The sequence below is a fragment of the Dendropsophus ebraccatus genome, chromosome 4, assembly GCF_027789765.1.
Source record: "Dendropsophus ebraccatus isolate aDenEbr1 chromosome 4, aDenEbr1.pat, whole genome shotgun sequence".
Lineage (NCBI taxonomy): Eukaryota > Metazoa > Chordata > Amphibia > Anura > Hylidae > Dendropsophus > Dendropsophus ebraccatus.
In genome coordinates this window covers 137,877,156-137,893,132 of record NC_091457.1, presented here as the reverse complement: position 1 = coordinate 137,893,132, position 15,977 = coordinate 137,877,156, and the positions used below count along the sequence as shown (strand labels likewise).

The following is a 15,977-nucleotide window of genomic DNA, read 5'->3' as shown; positions in this document are numbered from 1 at the left end:
CTGGTGATTTTTTGCATCTCCCTAGACAAGGGGGCATGACTTAGAGGAAATGATCATAGTTTAGAGGAAAGTACAGGTTTTAAAAATAAAGCGCTACAAAAACATGGCCACTTTCCCCCTCTCTTGTCTCCAGATTGGGCGGGGTTTTTAAACTCAGTTCCATTGAAATAAATGGAGCTTAATTGCAAACTGCACCTGAACTGGAGACAACAGTAGGGGGAAAAGTGGCCATGTTTTTGTAGCGCTGGATAACCCCTTTAACTAGCATTTGGTGTAAACGAAGCTAACCAAGAGGTGGCATAAGGAGAGGTGTCTGTATGTCTATCAGAGGCACCAGATGTTTCATATATTGTAAGCCACTGGGATACATCTGGTGCACCTTCTCTTCATATGATTTAGTTCAAGCTTGAAGACAGCATTAATAAAACTACCCCACTGACAGCCTCCGGTCTCCTTTTTCTCCCGGCTTCCTGTTTCGTCATGACTAGTGTTCCATTGCGTGTTCGACTTCAGAGAACGTTGCAGAACCCGAACAGTTTAGCAAATTCGGTCAACAGTAGTCATGACACGGCAAAAACTACCCACTCCACTCAGCCAGTCCGTGACTGCAGAGGTGTCCCACCCTAGTCACTGACTGGCTGAGCGGGCAGTCGGGTTGTGATGTCACAAGACTGGGAGAAACAGGAGACTGGCGGCAGACAATGAGCTGTGGGGGCATGGGGATGGGTAAGTATGCCTTGATTTTTATTGTTCCCCTGCCCTCTGTGAGGGTGATAGTGTTTGATAACAGACAATTAATTAATTTATTTTTTTATTGGGGGGGGGGGGGGGGCTTCATACTAAGCAAAATCTTGTATACTAGCTTACTAGGAGTTTAGCAATTCTTTATACCCTCTCCCCATTGTCCTTCATTCACTGTAAACCCTAAACTTGCCAATCTATTCCGTCATCTCCTTATCACACCCTCTCTCCTCCTTCATTCTTCCTTCCTCTTCGTTTCTCCTTCTCTTTCCTTCATTCTTTTGCTTATTTCAATATTTGCATATTTAATGCTTTGATGGTTAGCTGTATTCAATAGGATCTGAACAAGTGGGGACATATTAACAAATTCTCCTTCGCTTGTCTATAGAAGCTATTCTCATAATTAGCGACATCTGATTAGAACACAATAAACTATTTGTCTGGCTTTAAAAGCGCTATTTACTTTTCCAGGCACAGGGAATGTACTGACTGCTGGCGCCAAAGGGAAATGTCACAGGTCCTTATATTGGCAGATTGCATTAATGCGCCACAGAAATTCTATCCCGTTTTGCTGCTAAATGTAAAAAATGGGAGCCGAATTTTTTTTCGACTAGTGCAAAATAATTATCGATCTTTCCAACTCCTGTCCATCAATGTGCGAAAAATGCATTCATGTCATTGCTTGGCAAACTTTTTAATTAACAACAACTTTCTGGTTTTTACAGTGGATTTCATTGTTCGGAATATCCTACGGGCAGCCAGTGCGAAATTACAAGTGGAAAAAACACAGGATAAAAGAGCATGAGAGAGAGGACATAGTGTGAATGGAGCAGTAGCTTTCTGCTAATAAAGAGGCTTTCTGTCTAACACCTGTAGCATAAATTCAAGAAATATTAGAATTGTTAATATATATATATTTTTTCTCAATATCTTTATAAATGCAGCATGAAATACAGAAAAAGTCTCATTTTGGCAACATTGATCTCTGTTGGTAGCTTCTCCAAGTGGAAATGCTACAATGTTTGTTGTAGATAGAGAATAATACAATAGTACGGCATCGTACGTGAAAGTTCTTTGGCTCTTTACATCTCTGGCCGGCAGAGGTAACAATCTAAGATTCGCTATAAATTTTATTTGCCATAAGAATTTTGAAAGCTTAATCTTTTCTATTTGTAGGCTTCTCAATCCTTTTCATCCCTTCAGTTCAAATACTCGAATGTTCCTTCAAATGCTTAAGAATATGATAAAAGGGATTATATTTCAAGATGGTTTTGCAAAGACCGGTCTGGAATTTAAAAATAAACTTTGGAAACTAATCCTAAATTGAATTTCCCAACCTTTGCTGATAGAATTACTGATTTCTAATACGTAATGTTCCTTCTGAAGTTCTGATTTACAATTAATTGTCCCAAAGTCCCAAGTGATGGGGAATGGTACATTAGGTCGTGTCCTAGTTGAAGGCTGTAGAATTGCTTTTTCCAGATCAGATTCTAAGAAATATTAGCTGTCCAGAATGGATTTTTACAAATAACTAATGCCCAACATGTTTTCTTTTTCAGAAGTGCCTAGTTCCTCTGGTAAAGCGTTTTGTGAAGAAGGGCCAACATCTTGCTGCAGAGGTTCTTCAATTGCGGCTATTGGCCCGTTCTCCCCCCCTCCAATGACTTTTGGACTTTTTCTTTCATCAGAGATACCAGTAACTCTACTTACTTCCCCTTGTGCTCTGTCATCTCCTCCATTCAAAACGGCATCTGCTACCCTCACGGAGGTCCTGCAGAGGACACGTCGCAAACCACGCTGGAATGGACGAGCAAGCAGGGCATAAATAATGGGATTCAGACAGCTGTTGGCGTATGAAAGGGCTACAACAAAAGAGTAAAGTCCATAAAGTCTTGGACCTGCGGGCAAAGTCCATAGGAGATTGATGATGTTTAAAGCATAAAATGGTAGCCAACATAGTATGAAGGCGGTCACTGCAAGGGCAACCATCTTGGTAACTTTACGTTCAGGTCCCTGACGTCGAGCTGGAGCAACTCTGACTCGATTGCCAGATGATCTTAGCTGGGCCACAATTAGTATGTGACAGATACAGATGACAAGCAATGGACAGAAGAATCCAAGTGCAGCAGTGTACAGGATAAAACCAGTCCTCCATGCTTGTTGCGGCTCAGGCCAGGCAATATGACACATACCAGAATCTTTTGGAACTCCAGCGAAGAAAACGACAGGGAGGACAACAAGAAAAGAGAGAATCCATACGGTGACATTGACACATTTTGCCACTTTGGGTCTTCTCCATTTTGCTGACTGTATAGGACGAACAACAGCTAAGTATCTGTCCATGCTGAGCACAGTTAAGCAAAAAATGCTCGTAAATTGGTTTACAGCATCCAGAGTCATTACTATGGTACAAACAGGTGACCCAAAGGGCCAATAGGACAGGGCACTTTGCGCAGCTAGAAAAGGTAGGCCCAACATAAAAAGGTCATCAGCCATAGCCAAATTTAAAATATAAAGAGCTGTGACTGAATTTTGTCCAGCAGGGCTTCTCCATGCCAGGTATATGACCAAGGTGTTACCCCACAACCCTACGGCACATACAACTAGGTAGACTAATGGGATAAGTAACCCAGGAGCAGCTCCATTTGGTGTAGAGGAAACATTGGCATATAGCGTCGTATTAATGTCAGCGTAAGAACTAGAAAAGAAGCTTGTAGGAGAAGTTGGCATCATCTTTATAGGGAGATCAGAACATGGTCCTTCTACGTGATCCTCTCGGCACCCTATGGTGATGTCAATACCTCTTAGACTCTCTGAGATTTATTTACATGTGTTGATGCCAGCTGCCGCTTCATATTTTGTGAAGAGGAAAAGATGAAACATATAGAAAAAAAAACTTTTGGTAGTTGTTATTTTTATATAGTCAAGTATGGTTGCGATTTGGTGATTTAGTCTTTGGTTGCGATTTGGTGGCTCTTGTTTTATTAGAGGGGGAATGTGCTCTTATATCTCTTTCATGAAGATGTGATTTGGTCACTTTCCTTCCTTCATGGTTGGAATTTTAACATACTTGGTGATTAAAAAAAAAGTTAGGGCTTAGAGGTTATTTCTTATTAAAAGGTTGTCCGGAGTTATGTAATCGTTTAGAATTAGTGCATTTCTTCCTTCGATGCCATAGTCTTTTTTTGGGAAATCTAGGCAAACAAACAAAAAAATATATGATAGAATTATTTATTTTACAAAGTACAGTATTTTCTTAAAATTTCAATTATCTAAAAGATTTATACATAAATGAATATATATATATATATATATATATATATATATATATAAAAAATTCTGGTAAAATATAATGCTACTGAGACTGTTAGGACAAGGAGACACGTTTCATATAGGATACCTTTCATATAACTGTTTGTACTTCCAGAACATGCTTTTATTCTCCAGTGCCAAGTGTCTAAGAGACTACTGAAATGCTGAGGGCTGTAACGCTTAACAGTCACCTCTGATTGTCAGACAGAGATAAGAATGGGAGGGGGAGCGAGGAAGTATTACAACCATCAGCACTTCAGGGCATTGGAAACACCTCTTTGACACTTTGGCACCAGAGAATAAAAGTATTTTTCTACATTATGGAAGCACAGACAGACAAATGAAAGGTACCATGTGTCTCCTTGACCTAACAGCTATCTTAGAGTGTCATCATATTGGAAACTAAATTGCAGCTGACAGATTCCATTTAAGCATAATAATACTGGGCAAAAGTGTGCTAAAAATATTCAGCAAATTTAGGGCCTTTTAGACAACAAGCGAATGTTCCAAGGGATATTACACTGTTTGTTATTTGTGCGTGGAGACCTGTGAAAATTATCTCTGGATTATGTGGCCTTCTCCTACAATCAGCTGTCCTATTACATAGGCAAGGTACATTTAATGGCCGATGATTTTTAGGCAGGTAAAAATAACCTGATCAGTGATTGCTCAGTTGTTGGCTAATTGCTGGCCCTATTACACACAGTGTGATATTGACCTGTTAGGGGGAAAGCATCTGATTCCAAATTCTCATGTCTCTCTCTCTCCCCCTGCTATCTGCCTTTGTGTCTGTCTAGCCACTCCACCCTTCATAGACTTCTATTGGCAGCTGTAACCTGATCCCTCAGTGAGCTTATCCGTCCTTGTTTTTTTTTGTGTGAATGCTAAGTTTAGGAAAGAGGTAAGACACCAGTACAGTAACATAAACAGAGAAAGATGCATTTTTCTTTCATAACATTAAATAAAAAGTTTCAAAATGTCACTCGTGCTATTGATTTATGCAGTTTATTGGGAGCGAAGTGCCTGTTTAATTCCACCTACAAGTGGCATTTTGATTTTTAAGTTACAAAAATGTTCTAGGTGGAATATTTCATCTTTCCCTATTATCTGTCACGTCATACAGAAATGGCAGGAAGATAACACTGGTTGTGCTCTGTGAACTGGAAACCATATATCTTAATCATAAAACTGACTATAAAGGGAAACTGACATCTAAAAAAGATCGCCCAAACTGTTAACATAGCTATGTAAGTGGTACGGCTATCCATCCCTCTACTGGAATCGTGTGAGGCTGAAATCACCTAAAAAGTGCTTTTGATTGCTGCTCTGAAGGGTCATAGAGGCGGGGCCAGCACTCCTTGGACTCTTTATTGCAGACAAGACACAAGGACTTGTCTATGACTTATATGGAGAATCAGAAGCTCTGGTGCTGACTCATTGGGTTACTTCTTTTAATGGGGGTGAGGAGGAACAAGCCCCTCATAGACAATGGGGGAGATTTATCAAACTGGTGTAAAGTGGAGTTGTCTTAGTTGCCCCTAGCAACCAACCAGATTCCATCTTTTATTCCTCACAGATTCTTTGAAAAATGAAAGGTGGAATATGATTGGTTGCTAGGGGCAACTGAGACGATTCTACTTTACACCAGTTTGATAAATCTTCCCCCTATGTGCTTTGGGATTCCCAAGGAGCACTTCCACTTCAGTACAGTACAAAGGTTGCGAAAAAGTTTTTGTGTTAACATTTTAAGTAATGTGTTACATGATATAAGATGGCCATCTATTACAGGGGTTAGGCAGGATTAGGAAAAATACAGCTACTTTCTTGCAAAAACAGTGCCACCCCTGTCCTCAGGTTTTGTATGGTATTACACATCAGCTCCATTCTTTTCAATGGAACTGAGGTGCAAAGCCACATCCAGAGTATGGACAAGAGTGGTGCTGTTTCTGCCATGTTTTTCTAAGCCTGGACAATCCATTCAAATGACTATTGACAGCACAATGGGCCAAACCGTTACTTCTCATAGATGGCGATTCTCTTAGGTTATGTTGGTTGCTATAGAGATGATGTTAGAAGTTATATGAAGGCCTTGTGAATTACGCTGGTAAATCATTGAAAACAAAGATCAGTTTTCCTAAGGAACAGCGATTATAGAGGGGTCGGCTGCCAACTATTACTAAACCATTCCCAGGACAGTATATATATATATATATATATATATATATATATATATATATATATATTGATTTGCACTCAAAAATTTCCATAGAGAATGTTCCCTCCTTTCCTTTTCCTTTTATCTTTAGGGAGACCTCCTATATATTAGGGGTTTAATAATAAGGGGTTTTATAATAAGACAAAAGTGGGGTGATATATTATTAATAATAACATAGACTGCTCAAAGTCTATGTAAAAGGACTACAGTCTAATAAATTGAAATTTGATTCACAATATAATATATAAGCTATAAATTTCTTGTACTTTTCTATAATGATCCATCTCCTAAAATAGACTTTTCCTATTATAACATAAGGTTATGTAACTGTTTTTGACATCTAGATACACTGACGCTAATACAATTCCCTTTAAAACCTTAAAATGTACGATTTTTAAAAAATGGTATACTCCAATGTGACTGATTATATATTATACTTTTCTTCTCATTTTTATAGTTTTTGCTACAGTGTCTGATTTCCAGGTTATAAGAACTATTGGTGTAGTGTAATACTTAAAGGGTTAGTATATATATATTTTTTTATTCTTTCTAATCTTTATCAGTAAGTTCACATGCATGGCTGTGTCCTATGGTCTGTGCCACTGTGTGACCGGACACTGATAATAAACTTCCTGACTTCTATTAACTCTTGTAGACTTGAGAAGCCAATGTTCTTGTACTGTAGGCTTGTATGAGAGAATGATTGACAGGGTTGTATACAGTCACATAGGGGAATACATACAGTGTACATTGTTAAGGGGGGAGATAAAGGGACAAAAAAAAGACTATATATATACACTATAAAGAAAAATCAAGGACAGTGACTAAAAGAGTTACTTGGTGACGCAGAAACAGCCATGTACTGTATGCGAGGGAGCAAAGTAACATGACATACCACTGGAATACAGGGAATGAAGAACTTCATCATTCATATAATAGCCTATACACAGTTATAATGGACTGCCTAAGATACAGGTCTGTGAATAAAGACTCTATAGAGTCTATTCTGCACAGTTACCCAATAAAGACATGAAGTCGGAGGCATATATTAAGTTACCACCAATTATTCCATCTACTATATACTGTATGTGTATACAACATAACTCGATGCTGTCGCCAAATGATAATGAAAAACAATTACAAGCAGCAATAGAAGGACATACAGTATATGTCGACTGCATATGCATTGTGGAAAAGAGGATGGGTAATAGTCTAATACTCATATCCATATCATTCCGAGTTCTTTATAGAATGAATTGCGTGCGTGCTCAGGTGTTCCCTTGGTAGACAGGTAAATCTATTCCCAAGGCAGATTGCTGTACCTACCTGTTCTAGTACTAGACACCAGCAGCCAGTTGTAGGTCTGGACAGGTAGAGTAGACGGAGGTGTTGTTAGCAGCTTAGGGTGACTTGGATGGGTCGGTCTCACAGGTACGAGTGCGGAGCTCAGGTGCTGCTGCCTCTTTTTCTCTCTTACAATTCCCACTCCTTTCCCCCCCTCTTTTAACCTGTTCAGTCTCCCTATCCATCTGTCTCTATCTCTCGGTATCAAGAATTTGTCTGTCAGTGGCACACAGGTTGCAAACCAATCAGGGGCTGAGAAGGTGGAGAGAGGGGGAGTGAGTGGGAGTGAGGGAGAGAGAGAGCTATAAATACATAAGGGGAGAGAGGGATGGACACACAGAAAGAGTGAGAATTTAAAAAGGAAATAGAGAAATTGGACAGAAATCATAAAGAAAGCCATAGAGGGAAAAAACAAAAAACAAAAAAAACCTTAACCCCTCGGCACATTGCAGCATTTATTGCCTTCATGTGCATTTGCAAGCACTGATGATACAAGATTATTATACCATAGGGCAAATGCAAAAAAAAAAATCACCCTGTAAGTGCTGCAGACTCTTTAGGATACAGCATGATCTGCCTTTTAGAGTGTTTTATTAAGTGGCAAACAATGGGTTAATCAGAGTCATCCAGTGACCTCCCCCCCCTTTACTGCGTCATTCCCTACACTGGTTCTCCCCCTCTCTGCCTCATTCATTTTTCCGCATGCATCCATCGTACCCCATTCATCCCCTCTCTCCTCTGCTAACCCTCGCTCGCTGACAGTCACATACCAATGCACCCAGATTATACACAGTCACATCAGACAGCTTGGTGGACTGCATACATATCATCACCTATACTATTACCTACTCATCACACGGTCCAGCAAACCAAATAATACAGACCTGTATACAGAATTATGGAAGCAGACTTTATTACAAGAGGTGCAACCTTAAAAGTATTCAGTCATGTACAGGTATATATATATACTGTATAAAGCAAACCCAATAGGACATATTTCTTTCAATTCTCTAACATACAATATAAGGAATTGGGAAAGATTCTAGAGGACTGAATGTAAAGGAAAAACCATTAATAATAGGGAACAATGTGTTGGAGAGAAGCTATGACTATGTATGTTTTGGGGTGGGGGGTTAGAGGCAATAGAAGGACCAAGCAAACACAACTGTTTGGCGTCATCGTCTTCGGATACAAGCCGGGGATTCCTTTTCTGCAATCCTGTGCAAGACAAAAGAAAGACAATAAGAAACTGCGTGGCTGAAGCAATGCGAGCAGCGAGAGCTGTATATGGTATATACCCTGCCCTCTGTATCTTACGTCTCACGAGAAATGATGCCAGTGACAGGCATTCATCATGATCATTAGCATTTTGATAGCAAGAGCCGCATATCTGAATAATAAGGGAAGGGAAAGTATCGGTAAAATCCATCTAGGAAACAATTGTATATAGAATCAGCTATTCTGCTGAATCGATCAATATATTAGATGACGGAAATTGCATGGAGAAGTGATTTCAGGCTGGGGATGAGTTGACTTTGTTGCATTTGTTGAGCTGATGGATGCCATGCCATCCAGTGTGTCAGGCTATGACAGCATGATGTCTACCAGCCCATCGTGAGCATTACACTGATAGACGTGGAGCCGGTGTCGGTGGCGGGCTGGGGTTATTACTGAATCGCTTCACTTCTAAAGAGAAGATTCCAAGAAATACATTATTTGAGGACATTGCTTGTTCTTGAAGTTTTATAATGGAACTGATACAATGTCTATAGATTTAAGACATGGTTCCTTCTGACAGAAGCTCTTGTTCAGGAGTATCTGACGTGGCCGACATTACACAGGAGGCCTATCCACTTTAATGGGTGTCATGTCTTGCTTCATTTCTCCTAAAGGAGAACTTAAAGGAGGATATTAATGGCTCTGATGGCGTTAGACACTGACAAGTTTATAGCCCATGTTATACGTCTATTAACAATGAAATGCTCTAATCCACTGACGACGGGTGGAAAGGTTTAAGAAGGAGGAGGATCTGTTCAACCTGATATTATAGTACAGTTGCCAGCCATAACATTAAAGCTATTTGACTAATATTATGTTGTTGCTCAAACAAATCTGACCCATAGAGACATGGGGGGACATTTATGAAAGGTATGCCCCAGGCGTACGCCTTAAAGAGGGCGCGGAGGTTACTTGTTTGTATAGTTGGGGGGGGGGGGGATCGGGTACTTGTTTGTATGGCTAGGGGGGGCTGGTACTTGTTTGTATGGTGGGGGGGGTCGGGTACTTGTTTGTATGGCTAGGGGGGTCGGGTACTTGTTTGTATGGCTGGGGGGATCAATTACTTGTTCGTATGGTTGGGTGGGCTGGTACTTGTTTGTATGGTAGGGGGGTTGGGTACTTGTTTGTATGTATGGCTGGGGAGATCAGTTACTTGTTTGTATGGTGGGGAATCAGGTACTTATTTGTATGGCTGGGGGGATCGGTTACTTGTTTGTATGGTAGGGGGGGTTGGGTACTTGTTTGTATGGCTGGGGGATCAGTTACTTGTTCGTATGGTGGGGGATCGGTTACTTGTTTGTATGGTTGGGGGGATCGGGTACTTATTTGTATGGCTGGGGGGATCGGTTACTTGTTCGTATGCCTGGGGGGCTGGTACTTGTTTGTATGGTGGGGGGGTCGGGTACTTGTATGGGTGGGGGGGATCGGTTACTTGTTTGTATGGTAGGGGGAATCGGGTACTAGTTTATATGGCTGGGGGGATCGGTTACTTGTTCGTATGGTTGGGGGGCTGGTACTTGTTTGTATGGTAGGGGGGGTCGGGTACTTATTTATATGGCTGGGGGCTGGGTGTTGGATGTCATCTGGAGGGGTGGGAGGCTGTAGGATGGGAAACAATGATATACAATGAAGCAATGCTAGTGATGGCACACAACAATCTTCATAATACATTCAGTAGTAGAAGCAGGCTTACCTCTCTCTTTAAATTGTACAGAAAAAATGTTGTCGCCCCCCCCCCCCCCCCCCCCCCCCGAACACTGATATCATTTTATTATCAAATGTGGAGTGTAGCACTAATATAATATTATACTGTTTACAAGAATAGCCCGAGGTCCTCATGACAAGAATAAGCATAATCTAAGCTATTCTTCAATGTGATGCCACAGATGAGTGTTGCTCATGGGCTGAAGTCATACAATACCTTGTAGATTGGATACTAGCACATTAAATGTCATTTCTATATCCCTGGGATGGCTAATTATTCATGTAGGATTTGTAGGAGCTGTATGTCACCCTTAGCGGGTCTCAGCAGAGGCCCTGTGGTGGTAATGGTGGGGCACCAAAAAAGTTTTGCCCAAGAAGCCATCTACCTGGAGGCCGGCCCTATTTACTATTCATTACACTGTTGTGTGTATGAGGGAAAGAGCACATGGAATCCCCCTCCTCCTAATCTCGTCTGTCCGCTATTATAATCCTAACTAATGTAAATATTCATTTTAAGCTGAAAAAAGAATCTGCACACGCCATGCCATTTGTCTTTCTTTCTTTCTCTATAACATAGGAAAACAATGTACATCCTTATAAGCATTAGAAATGTAAATTCATGGGGAGACCATTAACTACAGTATAATGCCTGCACCCCCACTCGTGCCATAGGAGTACTGTAATTCAAGACTCTCTCATTAGTGGGCTTTCTAGGTCATCTCACCAGGCTTAAAGCAGGTATACGCATATGTCAGGTTAAATGTATTTGGAATATTCTTGAATATTTAAGAAAGGGTTTTCACATCTTAGACAATTAGGGTAATTTGCTAGAATCTGCCATCATTTTTATTTCAGTGATGCTCTAGTTACAAGGACCCCCACCAGTCCTGAGAATTAAGGTGCTGCTGTGCTGCTCCAAGTCATCCGAACAATATTCTTTAACACTAAATCCTGATGGTTCCCTGAACGGGCTGACAGACAATTATACTCTGATATCTCAGGGACCGGGGTGGGGGTGTATCCCTCTTTAAAGGAGAAGTCCGAAAATTTTTATTAAAGTATTGTATTGCCCCCCAAAAGTTATACAAATTTCCAATATACACTTATTATGGGGAATCCTTATAAAGTGCTTTTTTTCCTGCACTTACTATTGCATCAAGTCTTCACTTCCTGGATAACATGGTGATGTCACTTCCTGGATAACATGGTGATGTCACTTCCTGGATAAAATGGTGATGTCACGACCCGACTCCCAGAGCTGTGCGGGCTGTGGCTGCTGGAGAGGATGATGGCAGAGGGATGCTCAGTGTCCCTCCGGTGCCCTGTGTCCCTCAGTGTCCTCCTGCCTTTATTGGTGATTTGTATACCTTTTGGGGGGCAATGCAATACTTTAATAAAAATTTTCACCAGACTTCTCCTTTAAGTCCATGTCCTATACAGGCTAAGGCCTCATTCACACGATCCATGTCGCGATCCGGAGGAGGATCGCGGCATGGATCCCCTAGCCGCCAAAAATGGATTCCCCACCCCAAGCAGAGATGACAGGAGCACATGATGTGCGCTCCAGTCATTGCATCTACTACTCACCTACTCCCCTGTGCCAGCTGGCTAGACACGCTCACCGGAAGTGCCCTGGACTATGGGGGAGTAGGTGAGTAGTAGATGTGATACAGGAGAGCACATCATGTGTTCCTGTCATCTCTGATGCCAAGCGGGGGGAGGTGATCCGGGCCATGATCCACACTAGGACATGTCCTATTTTTTCATGGTGTAGGTCGCGGCACGGACCAAGTGAATTCACTTTAATCATACCTAAAATTGTCGATGGTTACAGATCCGTGACCACGGACAATTTTACGGGGCATAGAGAACGTATTTAAAATCTGATAAACCAATAGTCCTGAATGTCCTCTTTTATTATGAGTGTAAAATGAATCATCCACTAAGAAAGAAAATTAATCTGTCACAAACCACAGGTGGAGTTCGGCCAGGTAAGGGATGTGGTGGACACAGACAGTGAACCATGAACTTGTCCCCACCCGCTGTCCCTGCCTACTTGCCTCAGACATCCCTAAGTGACTGCGGGGAACATGGAAACAGTCCCTAACCTGCGGTAACTAGAGGTAAGTAAAGCGCTTTGTTTAATCTGCACTGCGCTTATCAAGCCGCAGGCATTTCAGGATGCCGGGTAAAGCTGGATCCAAACCTGAGAAACTTCTCCCAGTTTCCCAGGATTGGATCCAGCTTTTTCTTGGCACTCGGGGTAAAGCAGCAGGGAGCGGAGAAGCACTGAAAGGCTGGCGGCACGATGAGTGGAGCGCAGATCAAAGCTTTGTTTAGATGAGCTATTCGCTCATCTCTAACGGCAACATAATACACAAAACACGGACAAGACAAATAAAGGGAAGTCAGAAAGATGGGGTCAAATCAAATGGGCAGCAAGGTATAAAGTCAGAATCCAAAGAATGGTCAGGTAACAGTAGCCAAGGTCAGGGAAGCCAGATAACAAGGAGTAGTCAGGCAACAATGGCCGGGATCAGGAAAACCAGAAATAGCAGACAGAGAGATGGATACAAAATACGCGAGCACGCTTCAAAGACGACTTATACCTGGGTTAAAAGACTAAGAAAGTATATATATATAGGAGGTCAGGGGTTCGGGCAGACAGATGCAATAAACACTAAGATAAAAACAAATTTATGGCCAAAAGCGTAGTCTCAGTCGTACCTTACAAACCAAAGACCGAGCTTAGGTCCCAACAGGTAAAGTGATAACAGAAGCTGAAACCTTAGACATATATTTACTTATGCCGTCATATTGGAAAACATATACATCAGTTGGGATTAAACTATATCCTTCTATAATGCAGAACACCTGTTGGGAAATATGCCACAGCTACTAATGAAAGTCAGGATCAACCCAACATTTCTTACAGGGAAGCCTTCTAAAGAAAACTGGTTGAGAACATCGATCCTGAGTCGCTACGACTAGAAGGTCTTTCACATTTTTAACTGGCAGAAACTAAAAAATGCATGGTCAATGCACATATGGTGTTCGGATGAATATCATTCCTATCAATGGAATTAACCATATACCTTTGGTTACCATTGACCATTGATTATTCATAGTCTTTGGTTACCATTGACCATTGATTATTCATAGTCTTAACATGTAACCTTTTGCATATATAAAAGTTGTATTAATGAATATGAATGTACTAAATCAGTTCTCCTCTTTGACCTTATGTTTTATGTGAAGGTAGCATGGCTACCATCAGCAGTGTACAAAGATACAGTAAGTGGAGGACAAGTATGGAAAATCAAACTGGGCCCCCTGTGTAATGGAAGCTCATGGTATCTTCCCCAACATCCTAAATCTGGAAGCCCTGGCACTTTTTTGCCTTCATTCCTTTGCGTAAGGGAGGCAAGAAATATGCAACTCTCCCCTTTCAATGTATGCTAAATGCAGCTTCTCCCTACACCGTAAAGGCAAGCATGCTCTGATCTAGGTTCACCTAAAATAGAGAAAGGAAAAAGCCACCATCAAACACCTCTGACAGCAGGTTATCTCCTAAGGCACCGTTCCCCTTCTCCAGTCCTCAAGGACCACTAACAGGTAATGATTTGAGGATATCCAATATAATGAACACCTGTGATAATACCTGATTCACTGACTTTAATTATATCATGTGTGAAATACTAAGGAAGTCCTCAAAACATGACTTGTTGGTGGTCCTTGAAGACTGGAGTTGAGGAACACTGTCCTAAAGGATTGGAAAGGTTGAAATTAAAGGGGTTATGCAGCGCTACAAAAACATGGCCACTTTCCCCCTACTGTTGTCTCCAGCTCAGGTGCAGTTTGCAATTAAGCCCCATTTACTTCAATGGAACTGAGTTTCAAAACCCCACCCAAACTGGAGACAACAGAAGGGGGAAAGTGGCCATGTTTTTGTAGCGCTGGATAACCCCTTTAAGCTCACTCATGTGCTGTCCCTGTACTTATTAGATTATCTGCTCAGCCTGACGTCATTGAATCCAGGTGTCTAGGTTGTGTAAAAAGTGCAGGGCATGAAGAGAATCATGATTCGACACCCTCCAGTATATCCCACTTTGCAGTGGAAGGTTGGAGGCGTCAAGAAGATGGTGTCTATAAAGAATAGTGATGAGCTAATACTGTTCGATCGAATAGTGAGATATTCAAACATTCGATATTCGTGCGAATATCCCGCGAATATTCGACAAATATTCGATAAGCGTTCAAATCCCCCAGCTTCCGGTTTTACCATCCAAATGGTCAAATAGATGTTTTTCACTAATCAAATACTTGTTCCCATAGACTTTAATGGGATCGAATATTCGAATATTCGCGGGATATTCGTACAAATATAAAATATTCGAATATCTCACTATTCGCTCATCACTAATAAAGAATAGAGAAGAACAAATCTACACCAAAGTCTACAGAATCAATATCTAATGAACTTTTTTGTTTAGTCTTGAAAAAGTTCTTGTGGTTTCCAAGTGTTATGATTCCCCAGAGAGGTCCAGGTATAGGGCTGAGGTCACCCTGTACCATGTCATACTAGACTTCCCCAGGGAATTGGAACACTCGGAAAGTGGAAGATTTTTTTTGAAGACTAAACTAATGCTGAATCGTTAGATTTAGATTCTGTGAAACTTTTTTCTAATAAAGAACTAAAATCATACAATACAATACAAGACAATACATTTTTGTTCTAGAAAAAATTAAAACATCCTCATGAAATTCCCTAATATACCTAATAAGGTGGCTCCAAAAGTGAAGCTTCAAGGAAAATTACCCTTTAAAGTTAGAAGAAACGAATGACTGTTTAGTAAAGATCTTCAAGCTATCTTGAAGGAGTAATTGCATGTTATGCCCTGCCTGTCCAGGTCCTCTGCCAGTAAAGTTTGGCTGAGACTGAGGTTTTGGCCATGATTTAATGTGCATGTTTCCTACCAGTCTGAACTTTGTCTGATCCCAGCACTTGCTGTTTGGTTATTGACAGGTTCCACCACGCCCTTCTGGTTTCTCCTGCTAGCCCTAGCCAGGCTGCAGATGGTTTAGAGTAGTAATGGACAGTTGCCTTCTTCTCTAATCTCCCTGCCCTGTCAGTCTGTGTTCTGTGTGGTCTGGATGTTAGAGGGCTGGTCCAATCACACACTGGATCGGGACACACAGCATTTCATATTGGGTTAAATTGCTTGGTATTCTGACCTCTAGCCTGTCCTTTTGACCTTCATTTTTGCCTGCTGTTCTTGTACCGTTCTGCAATCTCTGGTTTGACCTGTATCTACCTGACTATACTGTACTTTAATTTGTTTGTCTATCTTGTCTAGTTTTGTGTTTTTTTTACCTAATGAAG

The 15,977-nt window shown here is 41.2% G+C and overlaps 2 protein-coding genes across 2 annotated transcripts in view; both read right to left on the bottom strand.

Annotated features, from left to right (window-relative positions):
• Positions 1 to 1,428: 1,428 nt before the first annotated feature.
• SSTR3 (somatostatin receptor 3) lies at positions 1,429 to 7,753 on the bottom strand. Its single transcript, XM_069968857.1, has 2 exons — positions 7,595 to 7,753; positions 1,429 to 3,935 (listed from the first exon to the last, which is right to left on the bottom strand). The coding sequence occupies exon 2, from the start codon at positions 3,472 to 3,474 to the stop codon at positions 2,263 to 2,265; it is 1,212 nt and encodes a 403-aa protein (XP_069824958.1). The 5' UTR covers positions 3,475 to 3,935; positions 7,595 to 7,753; the 3' UTR covers positions 1,429 to 2,262.
• Positions 7,754 to 8,508: 755 nt separating this feature from the next.
• The window catches only part of LOC138788828 (ras-related C3 botulinum toxin substrate 2), a 69,660-nt gene continuing 62,191 nt past the window's right edge, over positions 8,509 to 15,977 (bottom strand). The window contains exon 7 of the mRNA XM_069967150.1: positions 8,509 to 8,830. The gene's annotated coding sequence lies outside the window, so the exon portion shown is untranslated. The remainder of the gene's footprint in view (positions 8,831 to 15,977) is intronic.

Bases quoted from the DNA above. Each gene is read 5' to 3' on its own strand.
- SSTR3 (XM_069968857.1), bottom strand. From the start codon at position 3,474: ATGATGCCAACTTCTCCTACAAGCTTCTTTTCTAGTTCTTACGCTGAC.